The sequence below is a fragment of the Triturus cristatus genome, chromosome 11, assembly GCF_964204655.1.
Source record: "Triturus cristatus chromosome 11, aTriCri1.1, whole genome shotgun sequence".
Classification (NCBI taxonomy): Eukaryota; Metazoa; Chordata; class Amphibia; order Caudata; family Salamandridae; genus Triturus; species Triturus cristatus.
In genome coordinates, this window is record NC_140594.1 from 993,802,781 (window position 1) to 993,823,750 (window position 20,970).

A 20,970-nucleotide genomic window follows, 5' to 3' on the forward strand; every position below is an offset into this window, starting at 1 on the left:
GCATGGTGCTGTGCTTGTAATGGACAGTACTGGCAGTCCTCGCCAGAGCCGCCTGCTTTACTTGTATTTGACAGTAATATTACGGTGTACAAAGGCTAGTATACTTCTAAATTACAGAACCAGTACTTCTCAGGAGGGCTGCCACACTAGTAACTGGCAGTACCAATACTTCTCAGTAGGACTGCCATACCAGTAACGGGAAATACAACTACTTGTCAGCAGGGCTGCCTCACCAGTAGAGGTCAGTAGCAGTACTTCTCAGCAGGACTGCTGCATTAGTAGTGGCTAACACAAATGCTAGTAATGGGGAAGTACGAGTACTTCTCAGCAGGGCTGCCACGCTAGTAATGGGCAGTACGAGTACTTCTCAGAAGGGCTGCCACACTAGTAATGCGCAGTACCAACACTTCTCAGCAGGGCTGTCGCACCAGTAGTGGTCAGAAGCACCACATCTCAGCAAGACTGCCACATTAGTAATGGGCAGCTTGATTACTTCTGAGCAGGACTGCAGTATTAGTAATAGGCAGTACCAGTACTTCTCAGCAGGGCTGCCTCACTAGTAGTGAGCAATATGAGTACTTCTCAGCAGGGCTGCCACGCTAGTAATGGGGAAGTACAAGTACTTCTCAGCAGCGCTGCCACACTAGTAATGGGAAGCATGAGTACTTCTCAGCAGGGCTGCCACACTAGTAATGGGCAGTACGAGTACTTTTCAGAAGGGTTGCCACACTAGTAATGCGCAGTACCAACACTTCTCAGCAGGGCTGTCGCACCAGTGGTGGTCAGAAGCACATCTCAGCAGGACTGCCACATTAGTAATGGGCAGCATGATTACTTCTGAGTAGGACTACAGTATTAGTAATAGGCAGTACCAGTACTTCTCAGCTGGACTGCCACATTAGTAATGGGAAGTACGAGTACTTCTCAGCAGGGCTGCCACACTAGTAATGTGCAGTACCAACACTTCTCAGCAGGGCTGTCGCACCAGTAGTGGTCAGGAGCACCACATCTCAGCAGGACTGCCACATTAGTAATGGGAAGCATGATTACTTCTGAGCAGGGCTGCCACACTAGTAGTGGAAAGTACAAGTACTTCTCAGCTGGACTGCCACATTAGTAATGGGAAGAACGAGTACTTTTCAGCAGGGCTGCCACACTAGTAGTGGAAAGTACGAGTACTTCTCAGCAGGGCTGCCACACTAGTAGTGAGCAATACGAGTACTTCTCAGCAGGGCTGCCACGCTAGTAATGGGGAAGTATGAGTACTTCTCAGCAGCGCTGCCACACTAGTAATGGGAAGCATGAGTACTTCTCAGCTGGGCTGCCACGTTAGTAAAGAGGAAGTATGAGTACTTCTCAGCAGGGCTGCCACACTAGTAATGGGCAGTACGAGTACTTCTCAGAAGGGTTGCCACACTAGTAATGCACAGTACCAACACTTCTTAGCAGGGCTGTCGCACCAGTGGTGGTCAGAAGCACATCTCAGCAGGACTGCCACATTAGTAATGGGCAGCATGATTACTTCTGAGCAGGACCGCAGTATTGGCAATAGGCAGTACCAGTACTTCTCAGCTGGACTGCCACATTAGTAATGGGAAGTACGAGTACTTCTCAGCAGGGCTGCCACACTAGTAGTGGAAAGTATGAGTACTTCTCAGCAGGGCTGCCACACTAGTCGTGAGCAATACGATTACTTCTCAGCAGGGCTGTCACGTTAGTAATGAGGAAGCACGAGTACTTCTCAGCAGAGATGCCACACTAGTAGTGGGCAGTACGAGTACTTCTCAGAAGGGCAGCCACACTAGTAATGCGCAGTACCAACACTTCTCAGATGGGCTGTCGCACCAGTACTGGTCAGAAGCACCACATCTTAGCAGGACTACCACATTAGTAATGGGCAGCTTGATTACTTCTGAGCAGGATTGCAGTATTAGTAATAAGCAGTACCAGTACTTCTCAGCAGGACTGCCAAATTAGAAATGGGCAGTACGAGTACTTCTCAGCAGGGCTGCCACACTAGTAATGGGAAGTACGAGTACTTCTCAGCAGGGCTGCCATACTAGTAATGGGAAGTATGAGTACTTCTCAAAAGGGCTGCCACGCTAGTAACGGGCTATACGAGTACTTCTCAGCAAGGCTGTCAAACTAGTAATGAGAAGTACGAGTACTTCTCATAAGGGCTGCCAAGCTAGTAATGGGCAGTACGAGTACTTCTCAGAAGGGCTGCCACACTAGTAAAGGACAGTACGAGTACTTCTCAGAAGGGCTGCCACACTAGTAATGTGCAGTACCAACACTTCTCAGCAAGGCTGTCGCACCAGTAGTGGTCAGTAGCAGTACTTCTCAGAAGGACTGCTGCATTAGTAGTGGCTAGCACAAATGCTAGTAATGGGGAAGTACGAATACTTCTCAGCAGGGCTGCCACGCTAGTAGTGGAAAGTACGAGTACTTCTCAGCAGGGCTACCATACTAGTAAAGGGCAGTACAAGTACATCTCAGAAGGGCTGCCACACTAGTAATGTGCAGTACCAACACTTCTCAGCAAAGCTGTCGCACCAGTAGTGGTCAGAAGCACCACATCTCAGCAGGACTGCCACATTAGTAATGGGCAGCATGATTACTTCTGAACAGGACTGCAGTATTAGTAACAGGCGATTACAATACTTCTCAGCAGGACTGCCACATTAGAAATGGGCAGTACAAGTACTTCTCAGCAAGGCTGTCACACTAGTAATGAGAAGTACGAGTACTTCTCAGCAGGGCTGCCACACTAGTAAGGGGCAGTACGAGTACTTCTCAGAAGGGCTGCCATGCTAGTAATGCACAGTACCAACACTTCTCAGCAGGGCTGTCGCACCAGTAGTGGTCAAAAGCACCACATCTCAGCAGGACTGCCAAATTAGTAATCGGCAGCATGTTTACTTCTGAGCAGGACTGCAGTATTAGTAATAGGCAGTGCCAGTACTTCTCAGCAGGACTGTCACATTAGAAATGGACAGTACGAGTACTTCTCAGCAAGGCTGTCACACTAGTAATGGGAAGTATGAGTACTTCTCAGTAGGGCTCCCACTTTAATAGTGAGCAGTAAGAGTACTTCTCAGCAGGGCTGCCACACTAGTAGTGGGCAGTACAAGTACTTCTCAGCAGGGCTGAAACATTAGTAATGTGCAGTAAAAGTACTTCTCAGCAGGGCTGCCACACTAGTAGTGGAAAGTACGAGTACTCTCAGCAGGGCTGCCACACTAGTAGTGGAAATTACGAGTACTTCTCTGATTGTATCCCCTACAATGCAGATTCGGGGCAGGTCAGAGTGTTCTGTTTCTGTACGCAAGAGGTGTGAATAGAGAGCGTCATTGGTGATCCATGACAAAGGCTCTGGGTGCGCGGTACTTCCTCAGAGTCACACTATCTAAATGTCAGTGTGAGCAGGAACCAAACTAGGCTGTGTGGGAGCGTAGATGCTGCAGCGGTGCCTATCTGCACTCTACTGGTCACTGCGGGCCCATCCTGGTCCCATCACCCTGAAGAATAGCACACACCAGGATAGTCCTGGTTCCACCAGAGCTGGTGCGGATCAATGCACCAAACACTTACTGCAGAAGTGTAATCCAGAGCGTGATGAAGTCACGGCCTACCATCTGAACAAATGCAAAAAGAACAATTGATGGACAGAATGCTGATCAATGTCAAACATTACAGTTCAGAGATCTGGGCCCAAATCCATCGTTTTTTGCTCACCACGCCATTCCAGTTTAAACCCAGCCATATGCAAATCAGCCTTGACCCTGTGCCTCATGGGAACAGTCCAGCCTGAACTGCCAAGCCAGGCCCTCCCTGGACTGGAAACAAGCATCATGCTACTGGTTTCGGGGCATCACCCCTCATCAACCAGGATAGCTTGACTCAAGTGGCATGGACAGCACGAGACCCACGTCTGGGCATACCGGCCCCACTCAGGGTGACAAATGCAAAAAGAACAAAAAATGGACAGAATGCAGAACAATGTCAAACATTCACCCCAGTACAGAGATCTGGGCCTAAATCCACTGTTGTATTGCTCTCGATGCCATTCCAGTTTAAACCCAGCCATAGGCAAATTAGTCTTGACCCTGTTCCCCAAGGGAACAGTCCGGCCTGAACTGCCAGACCAGGATCTTCCTGGAACGGAAACAAGCATCCTGGGAACCATCTGAACAAGAAAGTGCCTGAAAGCCTGTGTAGCTTGCCTGATGCGGACTATCCTGCTTACAGATTTCTATGTGAAAGTATTCCTCTTATTCTTAGAACACGTTTCGTCAGGAACATTGATAAGGGAGGTAGGGCTCACTGTGATTGTATCCTATCTAAACTAATACAGCACACTGCCTCCAATAATACTTTCTTCCATCCAGAACTCCGCAGCCAGACTCATCCTCGGGACACGGCGCCACAAAAACATGACCCAACACCTAAGAGACCTCCACTGGCTCCCCGTCGAGAAGAAGGTCACCTTCAAACTCCTCACCCAATCCTACAAATCCCTCAACAACATCGGACCCAAATACCTCAACGAGAGAGTTTCCTTCCACGTACCCAAGAGGAACCTTCGCTCCGCCGACCTCGCCTTGGCAGAAGTCCCCCGCATCCGCAGAAACAGACCCGGCGGGAGCGCCTTCTCCTACATCGCAGCCAAGACCTGGAACGAGCTCCTGGTGAACATACGACGCTCCCTTACCCTGCATACGTTCAGGAAGGCACTCAAGACCTGGCTTTTGGACTGATCCGGAGCTACACCCCCTCCACCCCCGAGCTCCTTGAGACCCTCACGGGTGAGTAGCGCGCTTTATAAACCCCTTATTGATTGAATGATTGATTAGGATCGAAGGATAATTAAAGTGAATAAATCAGACAGGTAATCCGCCCCTTGTTGCACTTACTTGATAGAAGGGTGCCAATTGCAGGTCCAGGACTGAAGGATCTGTGCGAAAGTTTCAGAATGATAACATCACAAATTATCTGCCATTTTTATGGCTATAACACAAGATGCAGGCCAACAGTAGCTCTTGTGTGGTCATATCTAGATAATTCCAATGGGCTCCATGTCGGACACCCTTGACACACAATCGCCAACCTACAACTCAGTGAGAATGCTGCACAGACACAAGTCCTAAATCTGAGCCGGCGATATCACATTAACCCAGGCCTGAAAGACCTACACTGGTTATCAGTCGCAAGAAAAATATCCTTCAAAACCCTCTGCATGCACCCAAATTAGTCCATGTGACGGATCAAATCGAATTAAAAATGTTAATCAAACTTTAGCGCAAAAGGGGAAACCCTAGATCAAGGAGAGGTATATTCAATTTGCAAAAAACAGCATGGGTGGGAGCTCTTGCACCCTACAGACTTGCACACTTTGGATCAAGCAATGACTCAGATTTAAGAAAAGCATGCAACAGTAAACTAGAAAGCAGGAAATTACACATCAAGAGGCTCGGACTACTATTCATAAAGATTTGAATGGACAGCATGCAAAGCTATCCCTCACCCTCATCATATGCTACTACCTTATCACAATCTGCGAGTCTTCGGCACGACACCAAAAAACACCACTTCCTGATGACACTTCAACCAACAACCTTCTCCAACCATGCACTACAACTTGAGTAACTACTTACTTGACTAACCAGAAAGCCCCTTTGGACCTCTTCAAGGGCTGGAAGAGCGCTCCAGGATATTTAAGGAACATACAAGAACTCATTATAATAGTGCGTGTTTATCCTAAAAATATTACGTGGATCTTGGCCTAAAGAACTTTTTCCGGGCACTCCTACTTTAGGATCAAAGATCTGAAGTCATGTCTGAGCACAGGGTTCCAGCTCAAACTACATTCATAAAACGAACACACGCTCTGTTCATAGGGCCAATCGAGGCCTGCCACTGAAGCATGGCCTGTGAAGTAAAAACGTTGGGGACCAAATATAGACATATGGGGGCGAGGATACGATTCATCTTTTGATTTCTGCAGGAGCAAACATTTGAAGTCAAACAAGAAACTAAGTGTGTTCTTATGCAAGCAAGTACTTTCTGTACCTGGCTTCAACCATGGCGGGACTAGCCTCAGCCAGACTACAGAGAGAAGGCGGGTGAGCTGTCACACCTGCCACATCCCTACAGTCATGTGCTTTACGTGCACAGGAGGTGTATTAGTTCAATTGGTCAATTAAAGCAAACAACGACTAGACTGCAAACAGAGCTTTGATCTGTTAAATGAAATCTCAGGACTAGAAACATGGTGCCCTGCCCCATATGTACAGTCATTTGGCAATTCTTGCCAGTCACCTGCACACCATGCCGTGAAGGTTAAAGGGTGCCACCGAACATCTGATAATACCCGCTACACCAATTTTTTAAAACTCATTCGCCTTTTTCTGTCAGCCCCAGACTTGTCCACAAAACCGAGTCATTTTTTTGGTCATAGTGCATTAAAAATGTTAATTTCATAACATAATCTTTGTGATAGCAAATGGACCCAAGGTCTCTTTGAAATGGATATCGATGAAATGTATTCAAAGATATTAGAACAGCAGGATCCAGGAGGGAAATTGGTCCACTGTGCGATAGCAAGGCCTGGAGAGGTGAAATCAGGACCCAGGAAAGCGGACACGGGGTCCGGGGAGAGTACAGCGGGGCTCTGGGGAGAGTACAGCAGGCCCCAGGGGAGAGTACAGTGGGCCGGGGAGCATCATTTAGTGTAGGACAATTTAAAGGAGGAGTAAGCAGGACCCGGAGCCACAGGGGCTTTTTGAGAGTAACAGGCTTAAAAGGGTGACAGAAGTAGAACATAATGACTGAAAGAGGGGGTGTGTGGGGGGTGGGGGTTGAAGGAGGGCTGAAAGGACAGTGGGGTACAGTAGGGGAGACAAGGGAATGACAGTGGCCTCGGATAGAGGACTCTGGAGTACTGTGTGTAGGGTTTTTAGCAAAGTCAAAAGGAAAGAAAAGTACCAGCCTCCGGGAGGGGCGGCTCCTCCGTTTGAGCAGCGGTGTCAGCCCACTAACCAAGTCCAAAATACCCCAAAAAAGTTCCAGAGATGAAAAATAAAATGGTAATAAAGTTGATTTAAACAATTTTTTCATCCTCCCCATCCCGAACTGAGTGTCAGGATGGAGTGGGGCTTGTTGCGTGGTAGAGGCAGGGAGGGGGCGGGCTGGCTGCCTGTTCACTTTTCAGAGAGCGCATGTCCCTGTAGCCGGACGTCTTGAGATGGCCATCCAGACATGTGCACTTTGAAAGGTGTAACCCAGCCATCTTAAGACAGCTGAGTTAGAGCAAGTGCATGGCTCCAGTGTCCTCGGGAGCGGCAACAGAGGTAGCTCAATCCAATCCTGGTGCTGCTCTCACGCAGCATGAGACCAATGACAGGATTGGTTAGGGGAGTTGTTATGGGTCTGGCGCTGGAAGAGAAGACCAGTAGATGGAAGCCAGACAGGAGCGCGGAGGACGTTTGTGCAGGTGAGTTTGTTTTTCTTCATGTAATGTATCCCCCACCCATTTGCCCGCCCACAACTCTCTAGTGCTGCCAGCCGTAACTGGCCCCAGGAGAAAAATAGCAGGCTCCGTGGAAGAAAAGCAGGCTCAGAAGGTGACCTCACAGGGGAGAGGACAGCAGGGTAATGTGAGCCAAAAGAGGGCCCGGGGGAACAGACATCAGCTCTCAGAGAAGGTGGGAGAGGAGCGAGGGACCAGGGGAAGTCCGGGAGGGAGTACAACGGCACCCAGTGAGGTAGGACAGCAGGTCCAGGATGGAAGAACATGGAACCACAGGCTGCGCAAGGAAGAAATGGTAAGACAGTGGTCACCACAGGCCAGGCAGAACAAAAGCAGAGCCTGTGGGGTAATGACCGCAATATGCTAAGTTGGCCTAATGGAAACTGGTTGTGAAAACATAAGTGGCATAATGGAAACAGGTCATGGTGTACCCATTGGACCTTTAGCAGGAGGTGCTAGCTGGGCGCAGTGGAAGTTCTTCTCACTGGCTATAATGGAAGCTAGCCATAGTATGCTAACTGCGCAAAGTGGCAAGTGATCATGATGCGGTAACACAACAGGGTATAATGGGAACCAGTAACGATATGTTGAATGAGGCTAATGGAAACTAGCCACTGAGAACTAGATATGATGCAGGGATGTGGAATTCCTATAGCCCAACGCCCAGGACATATTGTTTGGGGTCAAGGGCAACAAGTTTTCATGAGTATTTTGTCCTTGGGACAAGTAGGCCCAACCCCCTGCAGCACAAACCCTTTAACCCCTTCCATGCTGCGCAAATTCCGCCGCTGTGCTGACGGTTTCTTGCGCGGGCGTGGTCATGACGGAACGGTTCCGTCATGAGCACAGCTCAACCGTGGCTCATGACGGAACCGTTCCGTCATGAGCACCGAAGGGGTTAACTGCCAGTTTGCCGCCCCACATTATGGATCAGGAAAGGGCACTGTCTGCAGTTAAGGTAATATTTTTGTCCATATGTAAATGCTGTTCAAACTTGTATTTATGGTTCATTAATTGAAAGCCTTTATTATTAGGGTGAGCGCTCTTAGTAAATGTCGTAAGCTCCGACTGCACTGCTGACAGTGGCTCCAGTATGAAAATGTGTACACACGTTTTCAAAGTTTGGCAATATGAGGCTATGTATAATGCTACCAGAATGCTCTCTGATTTCATGCAAATATTTGCAGAAGCTTGAAAGCAAGATTGATGATTCGTGGCTTTCAAAATAAATTTTCAGAAAAAAATGAAAGCAGGAAAAAAAACATTTTGATTAACTACTGTAACATTGCAGGTACTATTTCTTTGCAGCATCATTTAGTAACGTGTTGATGCATGGTAGTATTTGCCAAAAATATTCATAATGGAAAATCATTGCAACCAGCTTCAAAGAGATTACGGGAAACAAAAATAAACAAGCATCGGCAAAGCCAGTAGGTCTGAAATTGGTGGTCAGCTTTTTAGTTTTGTCAATGTGTGACTTCTTTTGGCAAAGTTTTTGTAAAACCTTAATGGTGTGGGAGCTGCCAGGCCCTCATCCTTCTAACAAACATTGGCAAAAGGAAAAATTACCTTTGTTCTTAAAAAGCACACACTGCCACAGTAGTTACTGGCACTGAACAAAACTACTTTGAGTGCCGATATACTCCTTGTGAAAGAGCAGAATGCTGTAACTCACAGTTAAGCCAGCCGATACAGAGAGAGAGAGACAGAATTTTAATAAACGCAAAAGGTCATGGTCAACGCCAGACCAAATTAGGGGCCCAATTATTAAAAAAAGTCTCAAAAGTGAACGCATGGTGTATGTTCTTGCATTAAGTGCAGCTACACGGCTTTCATGGATTTTCAAGAATTTACAGAAGTAGGACAAGAAAGAGTACCCATAGAAAATATTTGTGAACTGCATTTTAGCATGAGCAAATGTGCATGTGTAGATTTGCTCATGCGAAAATTTGAGTGTTTGCAAGTTCACTTTCCCTCCAACCACTGTTTTCCAAACTCTGGAAGAAGGTTTACATCTGCCATTGTCAGGAGTAAATTTCCAAAATTTCTCAGTATGGGAAAAGATTAGAGAAGAGTTGGTACAAACCCTTAAAACATGTAAGTTCGTAGGTTTGCACAGACTCAAAAGGGCATTCTAACCCTGGAACTATTGCTTACCACTACCTTCAGCCCCAGTATGTAGATCTGCGAAAACGAGGCAACATAAGGGGATTGCAAGTATTCAAACACTACTATGAAAGGAGCCCTGGCATAATCAGAGAGGCTACATCCAAGCTCTTATATTATGAGATTTCTGCCATAATTTGTCGCCACACTACATGGCACCAAAGTGACAAGTTGTTTCTGTTACAGTACAAGTAGATTTATGATTTATGAAGCAACCTGCCCCATGGACAAGTAGCTATTTTATTAAATTACACACCCCTGTGATGCAATAAATGGGAATGCTGAATACTGGCAATGTTGTGCTTTCTGAGAATAACAAAAACTGGCAATTGTGTGCTAACAAAGAATTAAACAAAATGCTATGATTTTCTGAGTGGGCATACTGGTTATTGTCAATAAAAACATCACGAAGAGGCAACATTTTCAGATTAAGTAATATAAAACACAACTACCCGCATTACAAGTATCGAGTCAGGCAAGCTACGCGTGCCTTCTGGTGGAGTGCCACTTCAGAGCTTTCAAGGTTCTCAGTTGCATGAGTAATCTACACAGTCCAGGTTTTTACTTTCCCTTCTGGGACTTGTAGTTGTGATTTTAGAACGAGACACAGAACTACAAATCCCATAATACAAAGCAAAACAAAACCTGAAATGGATGATCTCCTCGCGCACTGAACTGGGAAATGCTATAACCCTACCACGTTCACTTATATCTGTAAATCTTTTGGTGAATCTACCAAGTAAAGTGCAATTCTCCTCACCCTCCGCCACACAGCAAAAACAGCATTCAAATAAACCAGCAAAACGTAATCCCAAGCAGACACACTCCAGGACCTGCGTTCTTGCCCTGAAGGGAGTGCCAGTAGCCAGCAGAGTTGACTGCGAAACCAGCAGCTGCAGGTGAGGTTGAAAAGGAAACAAGAAACCTGACAAAATAGCTCCACTCCCCTTCACCCGAAGCACTTTTCACCTTATTCATGTTGCCTAGCAACAAGCGCCAGAATGTAGTCAGTGATTATCAAGAGGCAGTTTGTATTAATAAAGCAAGTGAAAGAAGCAAAGATGAACAGATGGAACAGTGAAAAACCAGCATGGATTCCTCCAGCAGCACACTCCCACCCACAGGAAGTGACGTTGACTGTTACAAGAGACAAGTCTGACAAGGGTTGGCCAAAGCTGGCTCTGATTACAGTGCTTGCTCGGGAAACGAAACGGGCACACTGCTAAGGTGACCAGATGACACAATGTTACTGGGACAACATTTTTTCCTGTTGTGGGTTTATATATAGCATCAAAGTGCATTCTGGGAGTTGTAGTCTTAGTCGGTTTTACTTGAGCCAGGTGGACCAACACAACTAAAAACAATGATCTGTAAAAGCAAAGTCCAGCAACGGGAAACCGTGGCCTAGTTAAATGGAGGTTTCTGATCACTGCCGACTGCATGCCTGATATATACTGCTTGAGCACACCGAGGAGGCAAGAACTGCAAACTTCTCGCTTAACGTACAACAGTTAAAGTATGTAATTAGCTCCAGGCAGGACAATGTAGATGAATTCAGAATTAATCAATCAATGCAACACTGTTGATTGGTCTCACGTCCGAAACTTTAAACAGAGGAAGGGCCTTTTCCCACCAACAAGTGGAGAGGATGCGGCGCAGTGGCCAGAGCTGCCGCTTCAGGAGCTGGGGATCCAGGTTCGCGTCTCGGCGTCAGCTCAACATCCTGTGATTGTAGGCAAATCACCTAATCACCCCGTGCCGATGATCAGCGCCTGGATACCCTCATGGGTGATAAGCCGCGCTATATGACTCTACAAATTAATTACAACTTGCTCATATCGTGCCCGCTATCTGACACTGCTCCTGGTTTGACGACCATTGGGCTATCACAGGGTTTTAATTGGGCCGGGTCCAGTCGGTGCACAACACCGGTAGGTCTAAAAAGCAGGTGCTGAGACGGGTCCCTATCGAGCTCTCCATTTTTGCCCTCTGGATGGAAAAAAAGGATATATCTTAACTGCAGCAGTACCACCCTTCATTGCCTTTGATGCAACTTCAAAGGGACTCGTTATAGTTCGTTCACAGTCTCGCCATTGTAGAATGGAAGCATTTTCAATATGCTATACAACGAAGCCATAATTGTTGCTTATTTATCTTATGCAACGAACTAGCATTGACAAAGTCAATAGTACTGGCTTGTTGTAGGTGTAATGTTACCTTTTGTATTATATATCTGGATGCAATGGCGGAAGTGGCAAAATGCCAGTCGGTCGGCCCACTAAGCTAAGCACAGATTTTAAGCTTACCTGTTTTTAAGCCACGCCCTTAATTACATCGGCCACGCCACTTTGAGAGTCCCCCAGTTTTAAAAAAAAAGAAACATTAGTAATTAATTGCCTATCTTATTAGTTGGTTAATGGCATCAGCCTCCAGTCCTCACTCTGAGCACGCCCCCTCCGCCCAACAGCTAAAAACCTGAGAGAGGTGCTTTGTAGATCAAAGCATAAAAAATGTTGTAACTCCAAGCCACAGCTTTAGCATATCAGCTAAACTTCATAAAAGCTATGAAGACCTCCCCTCCAACAGATCTACTATGCCTTTACCAACTACACCCGAATACCGCCATCTTGGCTTTGGTAGCACCCGGAAGTGGTCTGCTGTTCAGGCAGCCAATAATAACAATACTTCACAAAGCTGTTGAAGGGAGGGAGACAGAGAGAGAGCGTGGGAGTGCCTCTCTCACCCTTAGCTGAAACACCACTCACAGCCGACCGTGAGTACTACCACGTGAAAGAATGTCGTCATTTTTTATGTTATGAAAGAGTCACCTGGTGTCAGGTTCAATGCACTCGCCGCATGCTTGCATTTTCCACTCGGTGTCGCTTTTCATCTTCTTCCCCAATGCCCATTTTCACTGTACCTCACTGGGGCACTTACTACAGATTAGTAGGGAACTCCTAGGAGTGGCCGCGGGAGTAGCCTCCATTCCAGCCCGTTACAATTAACTCTTATTTACATCCTGACCCACTTTCCGTCATACATACACCTAATTATGGGCCGAGTTCCCGGGCGACCACTACAATTACCGTATTATTCACAGAAAGCGCCAGGGGCCCTTGTTAAATGAAAGGAGCCATCCAAGGTGGAGGGGACAAAGCAGTTCATGCCCAATCTAGCTTTGATACACATCTATTTTGGGAACTTGACACTACTGGGGCAGCTGCTGGATTTTAGTCGCAACACTGTGAAGGCACCCAGCAAACTCCCCGCTACCCAGCACCCTCTTGACTCAATATAAAATATACATTGTAAAGTCATAATGTAGGCAAGTTGGCACAGGTCAAGCCAGATAAATACTTTGTCTTGACACACTTCAACAGCTGATTGAAAAAGATTGTCAATTACATGGAGGCACGTGCCTTCAAAAACTCATTGGGCCTGTTTCCCAAAGATGTTGCTGTGACGTACTCTTGTAGTGCTCTTGACTAAGTACTAAAATACACCAGTAAGATATTTCCAATCCTGGGTTACTAGCAAGTCAGGTGTAACCCACGGGTAGTACAATCTTAAATCCGGCCTGCTTATGCCAAAATCTTTGCTAATCGAGCCTCTCCCAAAAACAAATGTTGATTTTCTAGTTCACTTCATAATCGGAACTACACAAAACTTTTTCCTCTGCAGCTAATTGAAGTTTCTTTTAAATCTTTACAATCTAAGTACATTTCACAAAGTTCGTGAAGCAAAATAAAAAAGCAGAGAAAAAGTTTCAATAGAACAGGGTTTATTTGAAGAAAACCAACACAAAAATACCCCTGCTGTTTTGTCCTCTCTCAAGAATTAGGTGTTGGTGTGGCAGGGCCTATGGTAAACACTATTCAGGGCCTATGGTAAACACTATTCAAGGCAATAAGTAGGGTGAATGGATAAGGTGTTAGTTGTCTCCATTGAAATCCCCTGGCTGCAGACACAATCACGAGACAGCAGTCTAATTCCAATAAGTCAGTAAAACCAGAGAGCAGAGTTGAAGAGGAACTACTTATAAGCAACCCACTCAAACTTGCTATCATACTTAGAGAAGTGTAGAGAGAAGACACCTCTGCACACTGCCACCTGAGGCAGATAACTCTGCTAGGCCACCATAGTGGCGTTACTCAAATTCAAGTCGATTGCAGTGCGTTCAGGCTGGACTTACCAAACGAATGATGATAAATGACTGCCACCTACAAGCCAATAAACATCATTATGCCGCCCTTCCCTAAACCAGCCTTAAAAAAGCACGTGGCCTACTGGCCACACGGGCGAAACACGTGTCGGCTGTTCTTTTTTCTTTGGTTTATTTCTGGCAACTAATACAGAATATCTTATTGAAAATGTACATCGGATCTCGGGATTCATTAGCCCAGGATTTTACAGACATTTAGAAGGCAACACCTATTGTATGTTCATATCAATTTCCCTTAATTCAGTGGTTCTTGGGTGAAGCCCCCAGCTAGGCAGGTGCCATATTAAAAAATTGGGTCCTGTCCCATTGTGTGTGAACCCCGGCAGTACCCACCACTCAATGATCCCAATGAACCAAGAGACAGTCTCTGGAACATCATTAGTGGTGACCTGTTGGACTCAGTGACGTCACTCAGCCTGCAATCAGGATGGTTCATGAGTGTAGAGTATGTGGTCTAGAGAAATAAAGAGAAAAGGTAGAGGACTGAAAACAGTGTGTGGCCGTCTTCCTGCTGGGCAGTGCACAGCATTTTCAGGTCACTAGTTCTCGTCGTATAAGTAGTTCCCAAAATAATAATATCCAAAAGTGTAACCAACTCAGGCAATTGAGTGGTTCAAGTGCCCCTTTAGTGATGAGGGACAGAACCAATCTGGAGATGGTTAACTCACCTAACAAATTAATTATTTCTAGGCAGTACTTTCGCACTTTCTTTTTGAGAATGAAGAGGTGGCTATTTGGAGTTAAAAATAACATACTATGTCCCAAAGCCAGAAACTCTAAAATGGGCATAGGTCTTTGTAGACAGAAAAAGAGTGGGAGGGAAGAACCTTCTATCGTCTCCTTTAGGCCCCAATAGCCACAAATATCCTGGAAAAGAGGCAGGTGACGCCCCTTCCAAACTGCCCTCTAGAGGTTCTGCATTACAAATGGGGTCTTTGTGCTGTAAGATTAGGTGCAGCGTTTCATCAGTCAACGTTTCCATGGTGTTGCCACATTGTTTGCAGATTTGTACCTGTCTTAGAAGCTCTTCTTGGCGCATCCGGATTCTTTCCCGCTCCATCTGGATCCTCTGGAGCCTCAGCTTCTGCTGCTGCTGCTGCTGGCTGGTCAAGGCGTTGGGCAGGGACATCAGGCCCGCCTGTGGATTCTGGGTGGGGTGGCTCTGTTGCGGCATAGTGGGACTGGAGGACATTTGAGGCTGATGCTGGTGGTTCATCACTACAGGAAAGAAAAATTGCAACGAGGAATTACTTTTGATGATCTGTACGTTAACGTACAAAATGAATTGCACTTATTAGTCGTCCATTTTCCATTTGAGTTATTTAGATGTATTGTACTGCTCTTAAATAAGCTAAAAAAATTAAAATAATATGCAGGACAAGATGGTGAAAGCTTCCTGAGCCAATGCAGAGCTCTTCCTTGTAATGCCGCTGTTAATTCTGCTAGGTTTAACCTGTTTCTGGTGTTTAGAGCTCATTCTCTAGGCAGAAAAAAAGTATTTGAGAGTAAAGGACCAGCTGAAAGCACAGCAGGAGAGATGGAGCTGAGCCCAACAATATATATACAAAACAGTGATGGAAGGAATGCTTGAATTAATCTCAGCCACTGGTCATAACTCTGGCCGCATCTCAATCCATCGTTATTTTGCACACCATGCCACCTTCGGTTGGACCCAGCTATATGCAAATCAGTCTTGACCCTGCCTTAATAGGAACTATTAAACCCAATAGTATCATAAGGCACCAAAGTGGGCACTGCTGTGCTACTTGGCCAACTAGCCATCATCCGGGTTGCAAAATCCCTAGTTGCTGTAAGTGCCAGACTGGCGACTGACTGAATCCAGCTGATTTAATAACATTTGGGGGCATATTAACAACGGCCAGCAATAATTATCGCTGGCCGTGCTTAGCGATAATTATATTATCGCAGGCTATCTCTGGTATTTATCGCCCTGGTAGCGTGTTATTAACAATGCGTTACTCCAGGGCAATAAAAATTCCAGAGATAGCGAGGTTATTGCCCTTTTGCAGGGAACATCGCTGGTTTTCCAGCGATGTTCCCTGCAAAAGGGCGATAACCTTGCTAATACGACCCACAGGGTCGTATCAGCATAATCCACTCCCTATGTTAGGGATGGCTAAGTCAGGATTTTAGCAGACGTTAGGTTTTGGCGAAAACGGCCGTTTTCGCCAAAATCTAATGTGTGCTAAAATCATGTGGGCTGCCTTGTAAATATTGCGATGTAAACATCAGCGATATTTGCAAGGTAGTCCATCTTGGGTACGCTCAGTAACGCCCACTTTGCATCTCATTGGAGATGCAAAGTGAGGCATTGGGGAAAAGGGTGCCAAGATGCGATTATGCATGTTAGCACCCTCTTGTAAATAGGGCGCTGGTTTTATCTCCGCTTTTTTGGCTTTGTAAGCCAAAAAAGCGGAGATAAGGCCCTTGTAAATATGCCCCCAAGTTCTTAAATCCATGCATTGAGCTTCTAGTGCGAGCAATCATTTAATTAAGAAAAGCATGCCTTAATTTCAAGGCCTTTACACGAAAACCTGTACATACGTAGCACAGAAGCTTAAAATCTCTTCTGGCCCCTCAGGCCCAAGTAGACCACACATTATTTTTTTTGAGGACATACATAGTAAACGGGAAGCACTCCGCCTGTGCTTCTATGGGTTTGCTACTTCAATATGGAATTCTTAACCATTTTATATACGGGTTTATCACACTAATTCCACCATTAACTATAAAAAAATAAAACTTCTGTAGCTCTCTATACCCTGCCAAAGCTGAAACCAGCTCTCACTTCATCAACCTTCCCTATTCTTCATGCTCTCCTTATGCAATCTGCCGCTCTCCAGTCCAGGAGTAGTCTCCATTGTTGCTTTGAAATTATGCCCTACTTGTTGATGTCTCTTGTAAGGACTGAGGCATGTGGTTCACTGTTTCATTTTGAGTAATCTTATCTCTCCCCAGTCTATGCTCTCTGTCAGAGGTAAAATAGTGACTGGCGAAGAGCAGCGTTTGTTGCCTGAGAGGAGTGACGGACATCGAAAGAAGGCAAAGACTTTGCAAAGTTGCACCGTTCATACATAGATGAAGGCATGAGTCAACAAACTATCTGTGACATCACAAAATGACCTCAATCAGTAGTTGGCATTCGGTTCTGAAACTATGTCTAATGTTAATCATAATGTTTCCCGGTCAGACTCAAGTTTTTCAAAACTCGCCTAGCCCTACTGGGACTGCATGGGGAGCTGCAACACACGCACACTTGAATGCCATCACTTGGGGTGATTCCCCCAGGCCATGCCAATCCCCTGTATTGTACCTGAAGTTGCACGATTAAAGTTAGATGGAATATAAGTATTTGTTCAATATCACTATGCTCATCCTGCTGCTATGAAAATGGCAATCCACACTTTGTGGGAAGACAACAAGGGATAGCATGAATAAATATTCCAATCCCTCACTCCTTATCTTGGTACCTTCTAGATATTCACACCTTTCAACTTACTACACTGAATCTTCCATCTTAGGAGAATGGACCAACTTGAGGTCCCAAGTACAATAACTTCAAAGTGTAAGTTGCGAAAGTCCATCTCAGCTCGGCAAAGCCCTTACGAATATGGTTTCAAAACCATGCAGAGAAAATGTCTTATAAAATGAAGAAATTCTGAGAGCTGAGGAACATTGGAAGAGGAAGTGACGTTTGGGTGCCATAACACAATGAGCATAGAAACAGCAGAACAGAAACACCCACAATGTAAAATAGCATGGGTCAGAATCATCTATCCCAACCAGAAAGATGGCCGGAAGAACGTAATGACAGCAAGTGCTCGCAGAGTGGCTTAGACGAAGCGGGATATTGCTCTGGACAGGGTGGGAGAGAAGGCAATTTGTTCCTGTCTGAAGTTAGATTTGAAGAAAAAGAGGGCTAGTTTATAAGTTTATTTTTAGGGCATAAAGCTTTTAAGACTGCTACACAGACTGGTTCAACACGCGCTACTGTCCCAAATGTCCAGATAGTTATTTTCCAGAACACACAGGACATTCAAAAGTTTTTCAGTCCATGACCACTAGAGTTTCATGAAGTCCCAGAAAGAAGGTCTGTAAGAGGAAATAACATAGCAGAGCCCACTTCTAAGCAGTGGCCCCTCCATTTCAAGTGGTGTCAGACCCACCAAGCGGCAGACCCTGATGGTGGAGGAACCTGTGGCTCTCCCATCGGGAAGACCACCTTCCACACACACTGATAAGTGGAGGAGACCACAAGGCGGGAAAACGGCACATCTGCAGTTTTTGGTGTTTGTCCAACTCACACCCACCCTTAAATGACCCCCAGCTTAACTAAATGTGGTTTGCATTCATAATCCCTCTTGAGGCTAGATAACATTTTAGAGCTATAAAGTTAACAAGAACGGATGTGTTCTCCATGTCTTAGGGACAACATTCCAGGATTCAGTTGCAATATTTTTTTTTTTAAACCATCTCCTGGTCAGTATCTTCTTTCTAGCCCTTCTAAATGCCAACAACTGCTGGAGCAGAGAATTCTGCCAGAAACATGGAGTCTCAGCCTCCTCTTCAGAGAGTCTGGTGATTCACTGTATAGAAGAGCTTCGGATGGGTCAGTAAAGGTAATAATCCTGCAAATATGTCCCCTTCTTGGAGACACAGGCCCTAATAAGAGAAAAAAAGGATGTCCCCTTCTCAAGGATGGTGTCGAGCAACTTCCCATTGATGAATTACTAAATGCTCTTGATTGGAGCGTACAAAGCATATTTTCTGTTGCACCTACCACAGTCATTATTTTTGACGAGCACTTGATTTTCATGTTCACAATTTAGGCCTTTCCAATAATCTAATCTAGCTTGGTGTCTGCGATTGATTTCGCTTTGGGAGCTCCGTGTTCCTCAGACACAAGGGTGACTACGGCGTAAGATCGATAGGTGCCACCACAATGGTACTCGCATGGTCTCTGGTGCGCGATAGTAAGTCAACAATTCTCCGTAATAGTACCTTGTCCACTAGTGCCCGAGTAGCTAATTCCAAGTGCGTACAAAGTAGAAAGTGCTTGATCTTTTTGAGTGTCTTTATATTTCTAGCCAGCAAAGGACTTTTCACCAGAATTTTATTTTATATGTTAATAGAGAATTGATGATGTTAAAAGTTATTTGAATCTCAATGGAACAGACTAGAACTATTAGCACTAATAGTTCTATTGTAAGTCACAAAGACTCAAATAGCTTTCAACAATACCGAGTCTGCCTCTGACTTCTTTCTTCACCCAATTCCCCCAAAATAAGCTGAATATCTCCTGTATAAGCCCCCGAGATGTTAAACTATACCTAGCATGCACACCCCGTTTACTGTGCCGGGCGCTCAACTGCACTCTATGTCTATGTTTTACAACCCCGCCTCCGGCCAGCCCCAAAAATTAAATGTAAAAAATCACCCCAAAAAATGGTTGGTTCAGAATAATGCCCTCGAAAAATGCTAACAAGGGGCAGAACTGTGACCAGATTGCATCTAGAGGGAATATGGTTGAAACACTTTTCGCAGAACCTTGGGTATTTCATCAAGCTATATGGAAGCAATGCGTCCTGCATCGCGGTCAATTCTATTACTTCCAGTGTTGTCTGCAGAGACCAGAAAGAGGCATGTTGGATACTTCTGGGCACAGCATCCTGGGCCGTGAATTACAAATAAAGTACGAGCATCGCTGGAAAAGAAAATGAAACCCATCAAAAACTACACCAACAATGATGTGCAGTTCAAAGCACCAGGCCTCCAGCATTCGTAATAAGGAGCTTAACCCAAAGGAAATGAGAAACTGTGTGGTAGAAGGATTTTGCAAACACAAAGGTGTCTGGATCCTGAACTTACAGTGGGGCTTAGGATGACAAAGATACACTTCTTGAAGAAAGCGTTGTGCAAGAGGAGTGTTGATGTTTCAGGCCACCTGGGTTCCACGTGGGGCGCGTCTTCGAGGGTTAATCCACAGCCAGAGAGTAACTAGATCCTCTTCAACAGTTTATATTTCTGTCTGAAACCTTATCTTTGGGAGTGTTCAGATTTTAAGCAGAAATGTTTTTTAAAACCACTCCCTGGCTGGAGCACCGACAAATTCTTGGCCAGTAGAGCGAACAGTGTGCAGAAGCTGAGCGCAGTCTCAGAGAAACTCATTTTCACTTAAACTTCTAAAACAAGTTAATAAAATGTTAGTAGGGTGTCAACCATATCTGTCTTTTTTGTACCTCTGGCTCACAGCCGTCCTTTGTCATTTGTAGCAAGTAAAATTGGAGCCAATATCTTCATAGGCCATTGAATGGATATCTAGACCAGTCGCGGCCCGTGCAGGTAAGCACGGTGGGGCCAGGGGTGGTGGTGGGGGGGGTATTTCGACAGAAGATGATGAGGGAAAATTATTTATTTAATTTTCCCTCGCCATCATCCATCGAAATCCCCCCCTCACCTGGCCCCACCACCCCATCGCTCTTAATTGCACTGGCCGCGACTGATCTAGACCACCAATACCACCTGCCACTTTTAGTAAATAAACTCAAAAATCCATTTCCGGGCAATGAGCAAGCCATTTTCACAAGTCTTACAGAAACACAGAGCAGACCTGTAACACTTCAACAACAAAAGCCTCAACCACACACTGACAAGACACAAATATACCACGAGTACCAATTACAACTCATAAACCAAGACACTAGTCTAGGATAGAATCCCTGAAAACAGGGCAGAAAGATACCAGACTCCATTAAGGGGGAGAATAACAACTTAAGATACTAACTGTAACAAAGCGTCCAGGTAGAATAAGCTTGTCACTACTCTAAGTGCTGGATGCAGAAACAGCTTTGCATAGATGTGGGTGAGCGTCCTATGAATTCGGTCATGCCTCTAGTATCCTTTTTCAAGCCACATTCATGGATGTCTTTGAAATGTTGAGCACCTGAGGATGGGTCACCTGGGTTTCTCTACCATCGTGAAACTTCATGTTCAATGTTGCTTACGGTTGCATGCCACATTACAGAAGTAA

The 20,970-nt window shown here is 45.5% G+C and overlaps 1 protein-coding gene across 1 annotated transcript in view; it reads right to left on the reverse strand.

Moving 5' to 3' along the window:
* The window catches only part of WWTR1 (WW domain containing transcription regulator 1), a 193,811-nt gene that overhangs the window by 39,968 nt on the left and 132,873 nt on the right, over nt 1-20,970 (reverse strand). Inside the window, exon 3 of the mRNA XM_085635082.1 lies at nt 14,932-15,137. Coding sequence (XP_085491208.1) covers nt 14,932-15,137 — 206 coding nt within the window. The remainder of the gene's footprint in view (nt 1-14,931; nt 15,138-20,970) is intronic.